A 22,281-nucleotide genomic window follows, 5' to 3' on the forward strand; every position below is an offset into this window, starting at 1 on the left:
CCAATGCTGGTTTTTCCTATTTATCCATCTTGGAATGGAGAGATTTAAGTCCAGCAGATGCTAACAAACAAAACAGATGTAGTAGCTTTGAATTGCACTATGCTCCACTTGACTAGTAAAAGTTTAACCTGCTAAACGTGAATCGCAATGTTGACAGAGACAGCCTCTAGCTCAAACTGTGATGACAAGCAGAAATTCCAACTAATACAGGTCTAGCAGACTAATGTCAGCTTCTCTCTTGATACACAAGAACTAAGCCAGAGCCCAGCAGTAGATAATTATTTGAAAAAAGTGCATCATAAAAGACTGCAACCATGGGCACCCACAGCCCCCAGTGTTCTTTCTGTATTCTCTAAAATAATAGGCTTTTCAATATACAATTAAGCATTTCAGGATGTAACACCTATCTCCCCACCCCTTCTACATCTCGCTGCTCTACAGTTCCAGTGAGGATGTACACAAAGCTGAGCTGACCTTCCTGCCCCAGTGTTAGCCTCAGAGAGTGGGAACAAGTAAAGGGTTTGATCCGACCGTCCCTGAGCTCCCTGTTCATCTGTTCTGCTCCCATTTAGTGAACAGAGTAGGTACAGAATACACCTTAATAACATGATTCCTAATCCATCCTAATTAACAAGACAGTTGGCAGACATTCCTCCCACACTTTAGAACAGGGTCTTCTTATTTAGTCTAGAGTGCTCTTTATTGGTATTTTAAAGGAAACTTCAGAGGAAATTGTATTTGTATTTATTTAAAAAGAGAATTTTGCAACTTACCACCATACAGTTTAGGACAAACACACTGAAAACAAATGTGTAGACTCCAGAAAATTACCTGTCGTGTTTGATCCTGGCCAAGAGCGGCTCCAGCCACCCGACTGTGCACTCACAGTGAGCGTCTAAGAACGTGATCACTTGGCCTTTGGACACAGCGGCTCCTTTTAATCTAGCTCTGATCAATCCAGAACGTTGTTCCATTCGAATTACATGAACTGGCACTTTTAATTTTCTCACATAACTCTCTAAAGGTCTTTTCAAAAAGTCTGAAAAATGAACACAACAAAAATAACATGAAAACACTGTGACCTGGGATTATCCAGATGTAAAACAATTTTCATGTGCAGTAATATTCATTCAACACATATTTACTGAGCACTTTTAGTTGAGGCTCCCTGACTCACAAACCCGTTTTGCTACAGGAAGTCTTTTTATTTTCTGAAAGTACTAGGGCTGCCTCTACCTTATAATGCAAAGAATGAGGAGAGCCTTTAGGTTCGGGTTCCATCAAAGATAGCCATGTTACTACTAATACATTTCTCTGAGCAACTGTTTGTCGGGCTCAATTCTTCTTTTTCTAATCATGCCTAAGCATCAGGAACAGAAAGAATATAGTTCAAGAGCATTATATCCAGAATGCAGTAGAGAAAAGGAACAAAATATAGGAACAGCAATAGTTGTGAGAGTTCACAAATTTATGGGATTTCTTCAGAGGTAGAAAGAAACTAATTGTCTTAATAATTATACTACAGTCTTTGACTATGTAGATCTTTTATCAGGACGTATGAAGTGAGGTCAAGATCAGAAGAGAAATGATGGACTCTAATTTTAAGACCTAATAGAACTCCTTAACAGACAAGTAGGTCTAAGTAAAAATGGTTTTAAGAGGAAAGGGCAATTCAAGAGAAAAAGGGGCAAGGGGAAAGGGAGAGGAGATGGGTTTATAAAACCAACGGCTATCCTGGAGCCGTGCTGACAGAGGTTATGCTCCTAAGCCAAGGGTGTCCTGCCTCCATAGGACATAATTGACTTTAAAAAGCAGAAAAGGCTCGGCTTCCTCAAAGCAAAGAGAAAGAATATTTCGTCAGGTTATTTCATGGTATTTATGCCACAGAAGCTATTTGTTGTGGCCAAATGTCTTTCTAACTAGTCCCCATCCAATATGAGGATAAGACCGCTAAGGGAGGAAAAACTTGAGATGGAACTACTGGAATTCCTATGACTAGCTTTGCCCCACAGGACTAATAATGGGACGGTCATATGGAAATGTGTACATATTGACAGGCTCTTTAAGTACTATTAAGTTTGTGCAAAAGTAATTGCAGTTTAAAAAAGTTAAAAATAATTACAAAAACCGCAGTTACTTGTGCACCAACCTAATAAAGTGGGGATCCAAAGGGCTTCCTGGATGGCGGAGAGGGAAAGACAAACAAGAGTGAAATGGTTCTCGTCTGTGTAAGTGGCTGGAATGACTCAATATTGATATAATCAGGGATATGAAAATTGTGAAAGAGAAAGGCCTATATGTCCCACTGTACCAGAATACGCATCATTTCCTCTGCTGCTAATGTATTTCCTAGTATATTTGGGCTAAAAAGAGTATCTGAAAAATATCTGGAGAATTCCTACCTGATCACCACTGTGATTTTATGAACCAAATCTTAGGGTCAGAAAGACATAATTCGATTCTGCAAAAAGGTGAAGGTAGTGCCAAGCCCAGAGAAAAGCAACATTTTGCAGTAATAGATACCATTTTGTGTGTGTTTAGCACAATGACAGGCTCTTAACATATTTTATCTCACGTAATACAACACTATGAGATTGTTATTACACACATTTTAGACATGAAAATCTAAGGCTCAGAATATTAAATGAACTGATCAAGGTGACACAGCTTGTTAAGGGGTGAATGCAAGATTCAAATCCAGGTCTGCCTGACTTCAAAGGCCATCTTTTCATCCACAGCAAGAAATCCTAGAAGGGAACTACAGAGAACAATTCAGGACTGTAGAATCACCTGATCTGACACACAATTAAATTACTTTAAGTCCAGAGTTTGATAGACTCTCATGTGGTAGGGTGTGAAATACATTCTAGTGCCTAGACCAGTCAAAGTGGGGTGTGTCCTAAACAATATGTCTCCCAATAAGTTTTCCCCAAAATATTAGACAGCTTAAAGTGCTTCTTAAGAATCAAAGCAATCTAATTCCTAAATCTCACATCTTTGAGAGCTATACTACCCTGTCATGTCTATATATAAAGTGAAAATGCATGACGCTGGTCTGGTAGCTCAAAAAAATTACTATTCCACAAATTTTCTTGACATCTTAGTTTGATATGCTTGTGGCTTTCATGCAATAAGAAATGTCGTCTTAACAGTTGATATAGAATTATAGACTCATGGCTGGGTGGGGAATTAGTAACTATTCAAAACTCATTTTACAAAAGTGAGGCAGTGGGGGTGTGTGGTTAAGTGATTATGATTGGAAGCTACTATATCATCTAAAATTGAGAATCTTGTTTATTAGAATATCTTTACAGCTATTAGCCTATAAATGGATCCTTAGGCATCTCTCCATCAGGGAGTGTGAGATTGTTATGAGTGCATGAGTGAATGTCAGGGAATATTTCGCTGCTCACAGCAACATCTGAGAAATCTCAGCCAGAACTCTAAAGAGCAGTAGAAAGAGCAAGGAATTTAGAGTCTAATAAATGTCACTCTTAATCCCTAATAAATTAAGAACCTCCATTTCCCTTTGTGTAAAATGAGAAAAACAGTAATCTCAGATTAGGAACATTCTATCAGTTCTAAGTCTTAAGATAACCTTCTGAGATGACGATTACATAACTTATGACACGAACTAGGGATTCATCCAGACTTTATCTTCATCATAGACCCTGTAACAGTAAACTTACGACAGACATGATGTACACAGCAGTTAAGAGGTCAAGCCCTTGGGTTACGCTAAGCTTCATTTTCCTCATCAATAAAATGAAGATAATTATAGCACCTCCTTCATACTTTTTTAATAAATGGAGATCCTGATAACTCAGCAGGTTAACTGTAAAATCAAGTATCCTGAGGCTACAAGCAGACTGTGCGTGCTACACAATCTAATTAGGAAGCCTGTGCAGGCAAGAAGTAAAAGCAAGAGTTAACTGACTGGTAGGTTATTCTTTCATTCCTTCATTAAATAAAGTTTGAACTTTTTATTAAGTGATAGGCCCTGTGAGCACTGAGAAGATAACGGTGAGCAAATAGCCCTGATGGAGTGTAGAGTCTAACTGCGCGGCAGGAGACAGTCATTAAACAGACAAGTAAACAGTTCAACCTCCGGTGAGAGCAGTGGAGGAGGATAAAGTGTTCCCAGAGGTATTCAGAGGGACATGACCTGGTCTTGGGAGGTCAAGGAAGGCCTCTCTAAATATAACTTGACTCTGAGTAAACATCTGAGCTGAGCTGTGGGGATCAGGTTGGCAGGGAATCGCTCAAGATGTGACTGGAGATACAGGCAGAAGCCAGGTCATGCAGGCCTTAGAGGAAAGGTTTTAATCAGAGAAGTGATGTGATCAGATTTGCATATTTAAAAGCTCACTCTGCATGCAGTGTGGTGAACAGATGGGCGGGGATGAGAGTGCATGTAGGGAGACTAGTTAGTCTATTTCACCAGTCTAGGGGAGAAATAATGGTGCCTTGGATGTGTCTCACGAATAAGAAAAAGCAGACTTAGAGAATTACTTAAAAGCAGACTCAGAGAATTAACTCTGGTTACTTTATTTTACTTGCTCTGGTTCCTAGGCCCAATAGTTACCACCTAAACAAGAGCCAAAGAAAATTATATGAGACAATTCTCAGTCTGGATACAAGACTACAATTATAACCACAAACACAGAATGCCTAGTGGTCACCAAGGATCAGGAATGGGGACCTAGGCTCCTGAGGCTTTCTTTCTAGGCAGGAAGACAAAGGAGAGGCCCTGGGATAACACTCAGGGGCACTGCTTAGCGACTGCCCCAAGTGGAGCAGCGAAGGAGATGTCTGCCTGCATGTTTTCTCCTACAGACTTATACAGGTTGGTGTGATTTGGAAGGCCTACATGAGGAAGGGGAAAAGGTAAGGTATATGTGACTTTATCACTTTATAGAGTTATGGGCACACGTGTCTTTCTGATTAGGCCACATCCTACAAAAACTTACTTTCCACACAGCCTTCTCAAAAACTCAACAGAATAATAGAGAAACCAAAAGAGGAAATGGAAAAATAATTCATTTCATCTGAAGAAAAATATCTCTCCTTGAAGAATATTTAATTTAGCAAGTTATCAACATTTGAGTAAATCAAACACAACTCACTTGCTGTATAGATGTTTTTATAGATCCCTGCTTAAATGAACTTCAGTTAATTTTCTTAAAGAAGGATTAATCAACTCCTGGCAAACAATTATCCACATGAGGTTTATACTTCTATTGTCAACGGTAATTATTTGTTTTAAGTGTGGTATTCTTAATTTATAACAGCTCTCATTACTTTTGACATTAATTACATTAAATATTATATTATTACTTAAATGTTTCATGTGATTATAAACTGTCTCCTTAATTAGATTAAGGAGGTAAGCTATAAGGAACTGAAGAAGGTAGGATTGTAACTTATTCTTCAGTTGTATCTCTATAACCTGGCAAAGTAAGTAAGATTTAAATGGTTATTAATGTGCAGATTATTCCCAATAATTAAGATATGAAGTTATTATATTTAATCATGGTTAAATATATACATTTAGTGGGGGCACAAGAAGGAGAAGGTATAATACTTGACTGAATTATCTTAGCAAATGCAATGAGCAATTTGGCAATAAAGTTGAAGATACTAGCAAAAGAGGTTGAAATGATGGGTCATGAAGTTTAAGGCTGATCAAGAGAGAAGGAAGAGCCATTTTCTGTAGTTCCCTTCAAATTCTTCTCATGTGAGCATAAGAATATTGGGGGAACACATGGCACCAATGATCCTAACTAGATGTGCTATGGGGAAACAAAGCCTGGGAAATGCTGGGTGTCTCTGAGTTTGACAGGTTTATTTATTGATGGTCTAAGCATAGCCTTTTGTAAATTACTTTGTGGTGTGAAACCTCCAAGAAGGATTCAGAATAAATAATGTTGGGCCAAGGTACTTTTAATTAATATACCTTTCCAAAAAGAGTACTTCATGAAACAGTTTGAGAGATTCTAAGCTTGTGAAAAATTCTGAGATTCTTAGAAGAATATCTGGCCAAGAGCCACTGTAGAGATTTATTATGAGATCAGAGTCACATTATATACCACTTTTTAATAATTTTCTTCCTTATCCTTTTATGCACCTAGCTATAGATCATTCCTGAACTTACAAATGGAGTAAAATGGGCAACCTAGGAAGAATCTGGAGAACTAAAGCCTGCCCAGCTAGGGCTTCATTTTGCAGTCAGAGATACTTTCCATTGTACACGGAACTAAATTTCTCCATTCATGACTCTAAGTAAGATCCATCTCTCTCTCCATTGACTCAGGGCTGCAGCTTCCCACAGAGAAAATCCTAATAAAATGATGTGGATTTTTTCACTATTCTCCATAAATGTTTATATTATGTAGCATTATATTTATTTTTAAAACAAGATTAAAATGTGACACAAATTAAATGCTAATTAAAGTAATATTTTAAGTTTCACAGTGTGTCATTTTTTCATATGTGATTGAGTCCATATGCCACAAATGTTTTTAGGATAAATTAGAAGTTTGTATAAAATTGGGTTAAAAATAATAGCAACTAGTTTTTTTAACCATTAATGACAAAAAGTGTAGCATATTATTGGCATTAAAATTTAAAATTTACCTCTTTCACTGGCATCATCTACTAGAACAATTTCTTCTAGCATGTGTCTTGGTGAGCGATTAATGACACTATGGACAGTTCGCAGAAGTGTGCTCCAAGCCTCATTGTGGAAAACAATCACCACACTTGTTGTAGGAAGATTATCTGGATACACCTTTGTTTTACACCTAGAGACAAAGCAAATGCCTTTACAAAAAGTGACTGGTAAGATAGCATAATGAATGAATCCGGACTAGAAGGGGTAATAGAACAATAAAAACTGCTTTAGTGGTTGGACTCCTGGTAACTTTTTATTTATTTAAGTTTTGGTTAATGTTGCATGTTTAATAAATAGTACCTATTTAAACTTATATGTTTAGATTAAAATTATTTTAAAGATGTCAATTGTATTCTTAAAATTAGGCACATTTTCCTGATGAATGATTTCTGTCGATTCATTGTAACGGAGAATGGACTCAGGCAGTACCATCAATCCCAAACTGAATTTACCTCAAGAATCCAATTGGACAAAAAAATCAGAACCACAGGAATCTATACAATTGCATAATCTAAACAAAAATATACCTTCCACAAAGGAAGAAAACTATTAGGTTGGTGCAAAAGTAATTGTGGTTTTTGCAATTGTTTTTAACCTCTTAAACCGCAATTACTTTTGCACCAACCTAACAGTTATATACTGAGTATCTATTGCATGCTAGGCACTTAGGCTTCCTAGTAATTCTGTGAGGTACTCGGAGCCACATTTCACGGACCGTAGCTGAGGACAGACACAGCAAGGGAACAGCAGGGCCTGACTGGGGACTCCACAGTCTGTGCTCTGCTGACCAAGTTCTTGATGTTGCCTCTTTCATACTGAAATATCAACATGCACCTTGTTTAGTAAAGACAATGTCTAGAAATGCAATCACCCGAAAGAACAAACACACCCCAAAACATATGCACACAAAATTCAACGTATTAACTGTATGTTTCTAGCACTTTGTTAGGCACCATGATCTCTTTTTTCAATCTTATTAGCTAGATGAAACTACCGGAAACTATTAGAGAACAGGAACAGTATTAAGTAACCCAGATATCAAGGGGGGTTTAGAATATAAGCACTTTTAAAGAGTGTGTATACAACTTGTTGTTAGGTATCCCCAAACTGTAAATACTGCTCCAGCCTTCTCTTTCCACCTTTTTTCCTGCTCTCTAGCAAGCTCCTCAAACCCTGTGGTCTCTCCAATCTCATTACCTGTCAGTGAAAGTGAAGAAGAGGAGGAAGAAATGAGAATACCAACAAAATCCCTCTTCAGAAGCTGCCACAACCACCTTATTTACTGAAAGTGCCACCCTAGGGCTGCTGGTTGGCAGCTGGAAGAGAAGGAAAATGAAAGGGAAAAAAGACGACAAGGCATTGAATGAAGAAGAAATGGCTACGGCCATTGCACCTTGGATCTCGTCTGAATGAAGGAGAAATGGGAATGAGAGTTCACGACAGGGGCCCCATCAGCACTGGTCCGTCCTTTCTCCAAGGAGAAAAGGAGAAACAAATAGCTTCCACCGTCCTCTTCATTAAGCCCCATTTCAGCCCCTCCCACCCTCTTTACTATTTCCAAGACCCTCTTTTCATGGTGTGGTCTCCATCTTCTACTGCCAGTAACCTCACTATCTACCCACTGATCCAAGAGACCCACTGCCTCATTTCCATATCACGCCCACTCTCCTCTCCCCCTACATTCACTCCAACATCCACTAGAAGGCCACCACACAGCCTGCCACCCAGTCTACACCTCCCTGCCTCTAAATCTGGGCTACAGAGGTGAAGCCTCAAAGATTGGTTGCATGGGCTAGGAATAATGTGGCCTTAGCACACCATCTAATACTATGGAAAAGTTTCCCATCAAAACCGTATGTCATAAATGGTGGCTAGATTATGTCTATGTAAATAATCTTTAGTACTATGCTTCAGTTACATCATAGGTGAGCAAGCCAAGACACTCATGTTTTTATATGGGCAGACATCATCCCCAATGCCTGACTCACAGACTACTTGAACAAGACTTTTTAAAGTCAGGAGTGGTCTGGGTATGGGGAAAGGGGGCTCAGGAAAAGTTTCTAATATTATTTAACCGAATTATATTAAGTCATATATGATCTCTTTCTCCAAATTAATCCCATTTATTATTATAGGAGAATTGGGTAGCATTTTGAAAACAGCCAAGATGACTACAAAGCTGCGAGCTTACCAAAATAGCAAAAAGAACAAAACTGAGTGAGACACAGATGATGATGAGGCAAAATGCAGAGTACAAACAGTATCGTTAGCCATGTGCATGACTAGGAAGCAGACAGGAAGAAAACAGAAAAACCTGAGACAGCAGTTCTACAGAAGAGAAATGAGAAGCCAGATTTATTTCTTGGATGCTATGTTAAAGAATTGAATTCTGAAATCATATGGAAAGGAAGTAAGACTATAAGAACACTAGAAGTAAAGAAGACTAAAATGGAAATCATTCACAATAGGATGGAAGAACCAGAAAGCAAAGCAAAAAGAAAAATTTCCTAAATCAAACAGTTACATTTAGTCATTCAGAGACTACAACAAACTCACAAATACTCTCAAAGCAAATAGAAAATATGGAAAAATCATCATTACTGATCTCAGAAGGGATAAACACAAACATTCTTTTCTACGTGGGAAAGCCACAAAGCACTTGGGAAGAACCAAAGATTCTTTCAGCATCCTCGCTAATATATTTTTCCCATGGAGGGACCACCTGTCCTTGTAGAGGTGAGAGTGGGGGATACTTCTGGGAGTGGGGGACACAGAGCTGGGGAAAGCAGGAAAACCACAGGAAGTGTTATGAAGCAGTTTTCTTCCCCTCCCCATTCCAACTGAGACTTTCATCCTCAGGAATGAAAATTAGCCAGTGTAAGACTGTACTACTTGAAAAAAAAAAAGTTATATACAGGTTTTAGGGTTAGGAAGAGAGGGAAAACAAGTCAACTTTTTACTGAAATATAATATACATACACAAAAAGCTGACAAATTGTATGTATATAGAGGAATGAACTTTTATGTTTTAGATTTAGATCTATAATCCAGTTTTATTTTCATATAACACACGAGATTTAGGTCTAGATTAATGTTTGTGCATATCGATGTCTAATTGTTCCAATACCATTTGTTTAAAAGATAATCTGTTCTCTACTGAATGTCTTTTAGTCAAAAATCAAACAGTCATATTTGTGTGGGTTTATTTTCTGAACTTTCCGTTGTGCCCATATATATATATATATCTCATATATGTATGTATATATATATACACATATATATGTATATGAGACAGAATAGAAATATATATAAATCAGTTGTCTCTTTTATGAATTGTGTTTTTAGTGGCATATTAGACTTAATGGTACAAGACTGAAAGCTTTCCCCCTAAGATGAGAAACAAGGGAAGGATGTCTACTCTCCATTCCTATTCAACTTTGTACTTGATATATATATATATATATATATATATATATATATATATATATATATATATATATATCTTTGCCAACAGCACGTGGTGTTGATTATTATAACTTTATAGTAAGTCTTTAAATTGGGTGCTGTATTTCCTCCAACTGTATTCTTCTTTTTCAAAATTATTTTAGCTATCCTTTATAGCTAAATAATAGCTAATTATTTTAGCTATTTCCTTTGCCTTTACATATAAAATGTTAAATCCCTTCCTGGGATTTTGAATAGAATTGCATTAAATCTATACATACAGAAGGTGCCAAAAAAAATGCATACACATTTTAAGAAAGGCAAAAACTGTATTAACTGTAATAATAAATACTGATAACAAAAGATGAGTACAAATCATGTTTGACTTCTGCAATTACAACAGGTGCTCAAAGTCGTTACCATCAGCGTCCAGACACTTCCGATTATGGTGAACTGCTTGAGCACAGATAACATCTCTTAAAATGTGTACACATTTTTTTTGGCACCCCAGGTATATTTATGTATGTAGAGAACTGACATCTTTTATGTTGAGTGTTCCAACATAGCTAGAAAGCTGAGGTTTTGGACTCCTTATTCTGCTGCACACTTCCTGTGACCGTGTCTGTGTTCTTGGCCAAACAGCAGACAGAAAAAGAAAAGCAATGGGAATTGTACCCATGTTCTGGAGAGCAGAGACCCCCTGATCAGAGACAAGATGCCCCCTCCTTCAGAGTTTTAGTTGCTTGCTTGGCTTCTGTTCCCATGGCTGTGCTTTCTTAGCAATATTGTCTAGGGGCTGGGGGGGGGGGGCGGGATGGAAGGAGAAAAGAGGAAAAAAATAGGGGTTTTTCTCTATTCTCTAACCATTAAGAGACCCCTTTCTTGTTCCTCAGACCAGAAAGAGAGGGCTTCTTTGGGGGCTTTCTTTCTGTACACAGTGTGTACTTCTTGGTTTTGAATTGCCCTCAAGAACAATGTGGAATAGAAATGGAGAGCAGACATCCTTCCTTTGTTTCTCATCTTAGGGGGAAAGCTTTCAGTCTTGTACCATTAAGTCTGATATGCCACTAAAAACACAATTCATAAAAGAAACAACTGATAAATTTGACTTCATCAAAATTTAAAAATTTTGGCTTCAAAAGCAATTAAGGAAAGAAAGAGACAAGCCACAAACGAGGAGAAAATATTTGGAAATCATGTATCTGAAAAAAGGTTTGTATCTAGAATACATAGAGAACTGTTACAACTCCTTAACAGGAAGACAAATTATCCAATTTAAAACGGGCAAAAAGATTTAGAGACATTTCATCAAAGATGTAAGAATATAGTAAGTACATATCATTTAGTCATTAGGGAAACGCAAATTTAAATCACAATGAGATAACACTTCACAACCAGCAGAATGGCTATAATAAAAAAGACAGTAAAAAAAAAAAGTGGTGGTGAAGATGTGCAGAAGCTAGAACGCTCCTACATTGCTGGTGGAAATGTGAAGGTGAAGCCACTTTGGAAAGAAGTTTGCCAATTTCTTACATAGTTAAACATGGTTATCATATGACCCAGCACTTAGGTATCCACCCAAGAAAAATGAAAACATTTACCCACACAAATTTTTGTACACAAGTGTTCTTAGTGACATTATTCATAATAGGCAGAAAATGGAAACAACCCCAATGTTCATCAACTGTGACAGGAGAAATAAAGGTGGCATTTCCATATGATTAACATTGGGCAATAGAAAAGGGACAGGGACATGTGCTATGTAACATGGATGAATCCCAGAGATCCTCAAAGAAAGAGCCCAAACACAAAAGATATTTACTACATATTTTGATTCCATTTATATGAAATGTCCAGAAAAGGCAAATCGATGCAGAGAGAGTACATTAGTGATAACTTACTCCTGGGGCTGAGAGTAGGAATGAAGAGTGACTACAAATGCATACCAGAGATTTCTGTGAAGGGATGGAAATTTTCTAAATGTGGTGATGCTTGCATAACTGCAAATTTATTGAAAAACATTGAATTATACACTTTAAATGAGTGTATTTTCTGGTTCCAGGAAAGATGGAGTCACTGCACTCCACTCTGCCTCTCCCAGTGGGTGGAACTATAAATCCTGGACAGAATGCATGCAGCAGCTATTTGAGGGGACTCGGAAATGTAAATGGGAGTAGGTCAATTGGGGAAGGAGACCAGAATTCACTGAACCAGTGGTGAGTTTCCCATTTTTTCCCCCTCTGGCATTAGCCAGCCTGCGCTCAAAGGCAGCCCCAAAACTAACGGTGTGCACTGAATGCACAAAAGGAGAGCCCCAAGAGAAACAGTCTTTCTGGTCTGAGGAGCTAGAAAAGTGTCCCAAAGGTCAGAGAGTAGAGATAACCCCCCCACACCTCTCCCTCTTTTCCTACCCTAGCAAGTCTGAGTTTGAGAAGCACTGGATTGGAGTGGTTGAGTCTCCTAGGAGATGGGGTATCTTTAGAGATGAGATTACCTAAGCAACTTATTTAGTTTTTATTTGATCAAAGGACATGTACATCGTTTAAAAAATAAACAACTGTCCAAAGATTTAAAAAAAAAAAATGCTGTTCCCTCACCGCTACCATTTTGCCCTTCCCATAAAGCAAACCACCTTCAATTCTTTTACCTATTTCTCTTGGTATTTGCTTCCATAATTCTAAGTACTGTCTCTACTTGTTTACTTGCCGATTTTTTTTCTAGTTCTAGATATTACATATTGACTTCTTACTACAAAATACAAGGGTTTATTTCACTTCTATCTGCATCCCAACACATGCACTTATGGTTCCTCAGCCTCCCAATGTAGTTATGTTTGGTTACATCATTTCTTGATGTTTATATTAGGACTATGTAAAATGCCACTCATAGCTGATTTGCATATTATGAATACTTTCCCTTTGCTGCACAACATTTCCTCCACTTTACTCTGGTTTATTTTTTTCCCTTTTTCTTAGTTTTCTATGTATTTGTCACTAATTCAAACCCGGACTCTACAAATTGTCTAAATACTCTATTAAGATGTTCAGAAGCACCCGCTGTAATACCAATGAAATCTTTTTTTGGGGGGGTGAGGGGAACAGGACTTTTATTGGGGAACAGAGTGTACTTCCGGGATTTTTTTCCAAGTCAAGTTGTTGTCCTTTCAATCTTGGTTGTGGAGGGCGCAGCCCACCATCCCTTGCGGGAGTCGAACCGGCAACCTTGTGGTTGAGAGGACGCGCTCCAACCGAGCCATCTGGCACTGGCCCATGTGGGAATCGAACCGGCAGCCTTCGGCATTAGGAGCATGGAGCTCCAACCACCTGAGCCACCGGGCCAGCCCAATACCAATGAAATCTTAAAGGATATCTGTCCTGGAATTTTCAGGGCTGGTTGCCTCCACACTTGCACCACTGTCATCCGGAGGTCTCCCTTCACCATCACCCTGGGAATTCTGCTCTGTCTTGCACATTGGCTCTCCTTTTCCTCCTCTTTAGTTTACTGCTCTGTTTTGACTGAGAGCACAGACTGAGAAAGGATGAGGAGAGATGGGCAGGTTTTTCAAACTACACCATCACTACCATAGTGAATTATACTTGTATACTGGAGTGGAGCTGGAGCTGATTCAAAATCCTGGGTTTTTAAACAATGAGTGAAAACACAAGTGGATTCATTTATGTCCCTATGTACAACACTAATTAAAAGATGTTGTATGTGACTACAAGGATTACTGAATAAACTCTAATGCATGAAATTCACTATATGGTATGAGAGTTAGCTTGAGTGCCTGCCTGAGTGAGTCAGAGGTATTTCAGAAAATAAAGAGATTTATTAAATTTGCTTAGGATAGTGTTCATCTCAACAAGACTCGGCTTACCAGAGAATCAATCCATACAAATACCTAACAATTCAGGAATGTACAATCACAGAAGTCCCTTGTTAATTAGTATTTCTATTACTTTTCAACTGTTAAAGTCCCTCTTTATTTATCCTAACCCTCTTATGGCCTGAAATAGCATTAAGAGTTTTACATGCCTTATCCCACTTTATCCTTACAACACTAAGACAGAGGTATTATTATCCCAGTTTTACAGATGAGAAAACTGAGGCTTAGAGAAGTGAAGATGCTTAATTCCAAATCAAGGTGAATATGCACATATAATCCAATCCTCTTCTCATATCCCTCTGCGCTATGATTTTCAAAGCACTCTTTGTCACCCACTAAATTTATCCTATCACTACCATTTCTTTACCAATGACAAGTCTATATTTCTTGATGTCTGGCCACCTGCCTGGCAGTTTCAATGCTAACATAATTTCTCCTCTGTGTACTCTCATTCAGACAAGATCAATGAAGATCTAACCATACAAGTGATGGCAGAGCATACTGATTAAGATTACGTTTTGTCACTGGCAAATTTGATTTCGGTCACATATTAACCATCCTTGGCAAAATCATTTAATCTCCCAAAGTCTGTTTTCCCACCTGTAATCTGAGCATACTACTGTTTTGCTCAACTGCTTAAATATGATAATGTGTACAGTACAAGGTACAAAATACTCAATAAATGGTATTATTACTACTTTTTAAGCATCTAAGACTAATTATATAGAATGCAATCGCCATAGCAGGTGACTTGGAATTTGTCTTAACCCTGCTTCTCTAAGACCCCAGGTTACAAAAGTTATTCTTTGTTACTTCTATTTAACTCTTCTTGACACTGGAACAATGTTATTTCTTCGTCCAGGAAATGTGCCCTTTGGAGACCCTACAAGGCAGTAAAGGTTCTTGGCAGGCACAGGATGATATGGCCACTGCCAGGGATACCGCCAGTTGAGCCCATGACTGAGAATAAGCAGGTTTTTTTGGCTGCAGAAAAGGGGGTGAAAATGCTGCCTTCTAGGGGTTGTCCCACATTACTTACCCATCCACCTCTGGGAAATGGTCTGAAAAGCAGCTGCTGGCCAGCTTAGTGTAGGAATAAATATTAATCTGATATTTCTAATTTAACATCTCATTGCGAATACATTTCAGAAGCCAGGCAGTGACTGGTAAACAGGAGCGGGGATGGAAAAGCACGCTTGGAATCACACTGGGACCTAGAACTCCCTCCCTGCACGGAGGCCTTCTCTATATACTCGGTGCGAGGGAGTATTCAAAACAATACAGATCCTCACAGGAACCCTTGTTATTGTCCTTATTGTATAGACAAGGATCCTGAGATACAGAAAGGTCAAGTAACTTGTCCAAAGCCACACAGGCAGTAAATGGCAGTGCCAGACCTGGACTTTGCCACTACCACGGTATTAATGAGAAATTCATCTAGATACAATTCAAAAAGGGAGAGAAAACAAGGGTATAGATTGAGAAGCTCTAATACATGCATATGCGTAGTTCCAGATGAAGAGATTGGAGCAAATGGTGATGCAGCAATATCTGAGATTAGAGCTAGAAATGTCCTAGAATTGAAGATGACATGAATGCTCAGATCAGAAGTACACTATCTGCACTGAGCATACAGATGAAAATAAATCTCCACCTTGACAATTACAGGTCTTACTACTAAAGGAATAGAAATAAAATGTACAGGTTCCAAACCAAGACAGAGGAAAACATGAATATTAAAAATTTTATCAACTGAAACTATTATCAATTAGTAAAGCAGAAAATGAGGGAAAAATGAAAAAGGTGGTAAATAGAAGATTTATTAGGTTGAACTTTATGAAATTGCCACTTTCATAGATCAAAAATAGTTGAATATCAATTTCATATGGTTCAACCTAAAAGAAGTACAAATATATCAATAGTCATAATATATGTAGATGCATCAAACTCACCTTAAAAACAAAGATTATTGGAGTGAATTAAAAGTATAAAATTTGAAGGATGATGTCTTAGCTGATGGGCCCTGGAGAAACACACTGTTTCCCAATATTCCCCAATTAAAAAAAAAACCCATTAAAAAAAAAAAAGTATAAAATCCAGTAATTACCAGTAGAGATAACACCTAAAATAAAATCATACAGATGCCTGAAAGTAAAGAAACAGAAAAAATAATACATGAGAAAAATGATAAACAGACTAAAAGTGGTGTAGCAATTATCAAAACCACTGGGTTTAAAAAAAAACCCAAAAACACTATGATTTGTTTTAATGATCCAATGATGCAACCTTGAAAAATAAACTAACAGAAGGAGTTAGAGAAACTGTCAAATCCACAATCAGAGCAGTTTTTTTAATGCAACTTAATCTAATTTAATAGAGCATACACACTAAAACAGGAACAACACAAGTAACAGGCTACACAATCAATCTTGAGTTATCCCTGTTCCAAGTCTGAAGCCAACCAGTCCTTCCCACCTATTCAAGATCAATGCTCTTGCTATAATGCTCCCCTCTCAAATTTTCCCTCAAGGGGATCATTCCCATCAACATATAAACACATACCGTCTAAAAAAGAGAAAATGTCTCCTTTTTTTAATTTTTATTGGGGAGTATTTGGGAACCGTGTGTTTCTCCAGGGCCCATCAGCTCCAAGTCGTTGAACTTCAACCTAGTAGTGGAGGGTGCAGCTCAGCTCCAAGTCCAGTTGCCGTTTTCAATCTTAGCTGCAGGGGGTGCAGCCCACCATCCCATGTAGGAATTGAACCGGCAAATCTGTTGCTCAGAGCTCACACTAACCAACTGAGCCATCCAGCCGCCCCAGAAAATGTCTCCTTTGATTGCAGGATCTCCCCAGTTAACACCCCCATTTCTTTCCTTTTTCCAACTACACTGCGGAAGCACTGCTACACTTGCTGTCTCCACTGCTTCCCTTCCCACTTGTTTCTCCCCCTCTTTTCTCAAGTTAATTTTATTTGAAGTATAACAGAGTGCACAGAACATAAATAGAGAGCTGAATGAGTTATCACACGGCCAACGCCCGTGTAACCACTACTCAAGAACACTGCCAGCACCTCCAGGCCCCCCGATTCCATTACCTTTTCTTTCCTCTCCAAAGGTGACTAATCACTATTCTACCATTTAACATCATAATTTTGTATTGCCCTTCCCAGAAACATCATTATTACACATACATATACATACAGTGTTTCCCAGAAAATAAGACCAAGTCTAATACTGTATTTCCCCGAAAATAAGACCAGGTCTTACATTAATTTTTGCTCCAAAAGACACATTAGGGCATATTTTCAGGGGATGTCTATTTTTTATGTATAACAATCTACATTTATTCAAATACAGTCATTTCATTTTCTTCTGGAACATCGTCACAACATACTAAATGCGTCCGTCTCGCTGATGATCTTAACCGGGGCTTATTTTCGGGGTAGGTCTTATTTGCAGGGGAAACACGGTACATATATAGATAGATATAAATATAGATATATATAGATATATAGATATATATGTATCTATATCTATATATCTATATCTTGTGTGATAGAGATATATATATAGATACAGATCTATAGATCTGTATCTATATCTATCTATCTATATATATCTTGTGTGACTTTTTGCTCAGTGTAACGGTAAGATTCATCCATGTTGTGGCATGTAGCTTTTGTTCATTTTCATTGCTATAAAGTATTCCATTGTATAAACATACCACATCTTACTGTTGATAGACACTGAGACTCTTTCAGTCTGGAGCCAATACAACTAAATAGTAATGCCATAAACACATTTGTTCTTGTCTCCTGATGCATATGTGCATGCATTTCTGTTAGCGATACTTAGGATTGGATCTGCTGGGTCATGAAGTGTGTTAATATTCATTTTAGTAAACATTGACATGTGTTTTTTTTTATTATATTAGTTTCAGGTTTACAAAACAATAATTAGACATTTATACCCCTCACAAAGTGATAACCCCCTCCCAGTCTACTACTACCCCTGACATCATATATAGCTGTTACAATACCACTGACTATATTCCTTATGCTGTACTTTACATCCTATGACTTTATATATATTTAATTATAGTTGACATTCAATATGTTATCTTTTCACTTTTTTTAATGAACAGAAAGTCTTTAATGTAGTGCCATTTACATCAAACTTTTCATTTTTGAGTGATTTCTGTGTTCTGCTCAAGAAATTTTTCCCTACCCCAAGATCATAAAAATATTTTTCTATGTGACCTTCAAGGCACCTTACTGCTTTGCATTCATATTTACAGGTGTGATACACACATGAAACTGACTTTTCTATATGTTGTGAGGTAAAGGTACAGTTTCAGTTTTGTCCTTAATTATAACAGGTTGACCAGCCGTTCACTTTTTTCTTTAAAAGTTCATCCTTCTATTGCTATACAGTGCTACCTTTGTTTTAAACCAAGTGTTCCAATTGTGTGGGACTGGTTATGAACTCCCTATTTTGTTTTACTGATGTTTGTCTATCCTTGCAACACTACCACACTTATTACTATAATTTTCTAAGAAATCTTGGTAACTGTTACTGCATATACTCCAGTCTTATTCTTCTGTAAGAATGTCTGGTTCTTCTAAGTCTTTGCACTTCCAGTTATATTTGTGAATCAATTTATCAAATTATATACATATATACATATACATATACATATACATATACATATACATATACATATACATATATATATATATATATATATGATACACACATAAATGTGGTTGACTGGGAATACACTGAATCTATAAATTAATTTATAGAGAACCAACATTTTATAATATTGAGCCATCCACTCATGAACGTGAGATATTTCTCCATTTACTTAGGTCTTTAATTTCTCTCAATGTTTTAGAATTTTCTTTAAAGAGTTTCCTATATTTGATATTTTCTGGTTGCAATATGGTATTTAAAAATTTTTAATTTTCTAACTTGTTAGAAAACTGACACATAAAAATACAATTGATTTTTCTTATAAATATTTGCCTTAATATCATCAACCGTGCTAAATACTTGATATTGATCCTTTATCTATGATTGTTTTGGATTTTCATTATATACTTTCATGCCAGTGCAAATAATAAGTTTTAGGGGGGTGGCCGATGGCTCAGTTAGAGCGCGAGCTCTGAACAACAGGGTTGCCGGTTCAATTACCACATGGGCCAGTGAGCTGAGCCCTCCACAACTAGATTGAAGAATGACTTGGAGCAGATGGGCCCTGGAGAAACACACTGTTCCCCAATATTCCCCAATAAAAATTTAAAAAAATAATAAGTTTTAATTCTTCCCAATCCATACAACTACTGTTTCTTTCTCTTGTCTACTTACTCAGCCTAAGACCTCCAATGTGACACTGAATAGAAGTAGTGTTGACATCAGTGTCATAGTCCAGATCTTAAAGGGAAAGCTTTCAAAATTATTGTTAGGTATGGAGACTTAATTTTGTTTTGTAGATACCTGTTATCAGATTAAAGAAGCTCACTTCTATTACTAGTTTGGGAATTTTAAGGGTTTTTATCATGACTGGTGACAAATTTGCATCAAATCCTTTTTCTGTATCTACTGAAATGATCACATACCTCCTTTTTTCCGGTTAATGTGGTAAATTTAAATGACGATTTTCAAACATGCTTTTTGCCCTGTAGTGTACTTTACCTGATAGTAATATAGTATTTCTTCCATTTTGTTCTATATTTTACCCCAAATGTTTCTTCGTATCTTTATTTTTATTTATTTTAGATTTTTATTTATTGGGGAAGGGGAACAGGACTTTATTGGGGAACAGTGTGTACTTCCAGGACTTTTTTCCAAGTCAAGTTGTTGTCCTTTCAAGTTGTGGAGGGTGCCGTTCAGCGTCAAGTTGTTGTCCTTTCAGTCTTAGTTGTGGAGGGCGCAGCTCAGCTCCAGGTCCAGTTGCCGTTGCTAGTTGCAGGGGGCACAGCCCACCATCCCTTGCGGGCCTCAAGGAATTGAACTGGCAACCTTATGGATGAGAGCCCACTGGCCCATGTGGGAATCAAACCGGCAGCCTTCGGAGTCAGGAGCATGGAGCTCTAAACGCCTGAGCCACCGGGCCAGCCCTCTTTATTTTTTTTGATGTTTGCCTCTGTAACAGTATATAGTTGTCATTTTTTAAATCCAGCCTAACAGTCTTGGTCTTTTAATGTAATTACTGATACATTTTAGTTTAAATCTACTACCTTATACAAATAGAAACATTTGTCCTCTTCTTTCTTTCCTTATTTTGGATTTTTTTTTTTTTAATTTCCACTTTCTTCACTCTATTAACATTTACTTTCTTCTGGTGGTTACCTTAAAGATTGCAACACCTATCCTTGATTTATTAAAGTCTAATACTAATTGATACTTTTACCCACTTCTTAACAACAGAAAAAACTTTACAAATGTTTAACTCCATCCTCCAACCAAAGAAATGCTTTGTTCTAGATTTTAATTTTACAGATATTTTATATCTCATAAGATATTATTTTACACTATTAACATTAAATTATCTACATAGTTACCATTTCTATTGCTTTTCCTTCATTTCTATTATCTGATTATTCCAATGGGATCATTTTCTTTCTGCCTAGAGAATATCAGTTAGTATTTTTTATTGCACATAATGAATACTCTCACCTGCTTATCTTAATTTTTTTTTTGAAGGATACTTTTGCTAGGTATAGAATTTTAGTGTTGTAGTTATTTGCCAGCCATAATCTTTTTGGCTTCCATTTGTTTCCCCTCCTCTCTTGAAAACTCAGCTGTTAGACTTACTATTGCATCTTTGAAGGTAATCTTTATCTTCCCTACCTCATGGGGTTCCCTGCCCCCCCTTTTTTTTGCAATTCTTTTCTCTAGCTCTGTTTGCAATGGTTTTATTATGATGTGTCCAGATATGATGTGGCAGATATCCTGCTCAAGGTCCATCGGACTTACTGATTCTGTGCCTTAATGTCTTTTATCAGTTTTGGAAAATTCTCGGCCGTTATATTTTCAAATATTGCTACTGTTCTATTATCTTTCTTGCTTTGTGATTACAATTTGTTGATAATTTTAGACTTCTCATTTTATCTCTTATATTGGTACTTTATTTTCCGTTCTTCTAACTCTCCATGCTTCATTCTGGATATTTACTTCTAGTCTATATTTCAGTTCACTTATTATCTCCAGTTATGTGTAATCTGCTGCTATAACCATCCATTTTGTTTTTAATTTTTATTATTGTACTTTCTCAGTTCTAAAATTTCCATTTGGTTAATTTCTAATAGGTACCAATTTTCTGCTTAAATTCTGAATCTTGTTTTTAATCTCCTTGAACACATTAATATTACATACAATCATTTCAAAGTGTGTGTCTGATAATTGCATTATCTGGAGTCCTCTTCTGATCTATTTCAATTGCCTATTGTTTCTTTTCTTTCATGTTGTCTTATTTCCTTATGTGTCTGCTCCTTTTTTATTGCAAATCAGACAACTGCTTCTAGGGGAGCTAGAGGCCCTAGTAAACCCTAACAACCTTAATTCAGTTTCATGCATTGAGATGGTTTAAAGTTGGGCTTCAGTCCCTGCAAGAGCTGATTTACTTCAATTTCATCATTCTCCTAGGAGCTTAAAACTAAAGATGCAGGAAGGGGCTATCAGACTCCCCCTGTACATACATGTACATGTACACACACACACACACACACACGATAGGCTGTGGACTTCAGTTTTTATGCCCTAGCACCAAAAGATTGTCAAAAGCATTGTTTAACAATCTGGATTTAGCAGATGCCTCTAGGTAAAAAGTAGCCTTCAAATTCTAGGGTTTTTCCCCTGGGTTTCCATCTTCTCCCATATTTTGGCTCTGTAATTCTTCACTGCCTTCTAACTTCTAGATGTTTTCAAGCAGATGATTTTTATATTTTTTCCTAACTTTCTAGGTGTCCTCAACTGGAGAGTTGGTCCAGATCACCAAGGCCACCATTATAGAAAATAGAAGTCTTTCCTATTCTTTTATTCAAGGTTTCATTCCAATCACTCCACAGAAACAATTTTGTCTAAATTCCAACAACCTTCACTCACTGAAATTCACTGGTCAGCTTAGAGACCTCAACTTATTTTAGTTTTCAGCAGTAGTTAAAATAGTTCACCACTTCCTCTTTGAAACACTGCTTGGCTTCTTGGGCGTTACCGTATATATTTTTTCCCTTTAATCTCACATTTTCTCAGCCTCTTGCTACCGTGTTTCCCA

The 22,281-nt window shown here is 37.3% G+C and overlaps 1 protein-coding gene across 2 annotated transcripts in view; it reads right to left on the reverse strand.

The window, feature by feature from the left end:
* The window catches only part of GALNT1 (polypeptide N-acetylgalactosaminyltransferase 1), a 109,116-nt gene that overhangs the window by 26,715 nt on the left and 60,120 nt on the right, over nt 1–22,281 (reverse strand). Inside the window, exons 4-5 of one of the 2 annotated variants that reach the window (XM_074340127.1) lie at nt 6,637–6,803; nt 832–1,039 (exon numbers count right to left, since the gene is read on the reverse strand). In XM_074340127.1, the coding sequence (XP_074196228.1) occupies nt 832–1,039; nt 6,637–6,803 (375 nt within the window). The remainder of the gene's footprint in view (nt 1–831; nt 1,040–6,636; nt 6,804–22,281) is intronic. The other variant, XM_074340128.1, reaches the window with a different exon arrangement.

This window comes from Rhinolophus sinicus, linkage group LG09 (assembly GCF_036562045.2).
Source record: "Rhinolophus sinicus isolate RSC01 linkage group LG09, ASM3656204v1, whole genome shotgun sequence".
NCBI lineage: Eukaryota > Metazoa > Chordata > Mammalia > Chiroptera > Rhinolophidae > Rhinolophus > Rhinolophus sinicus.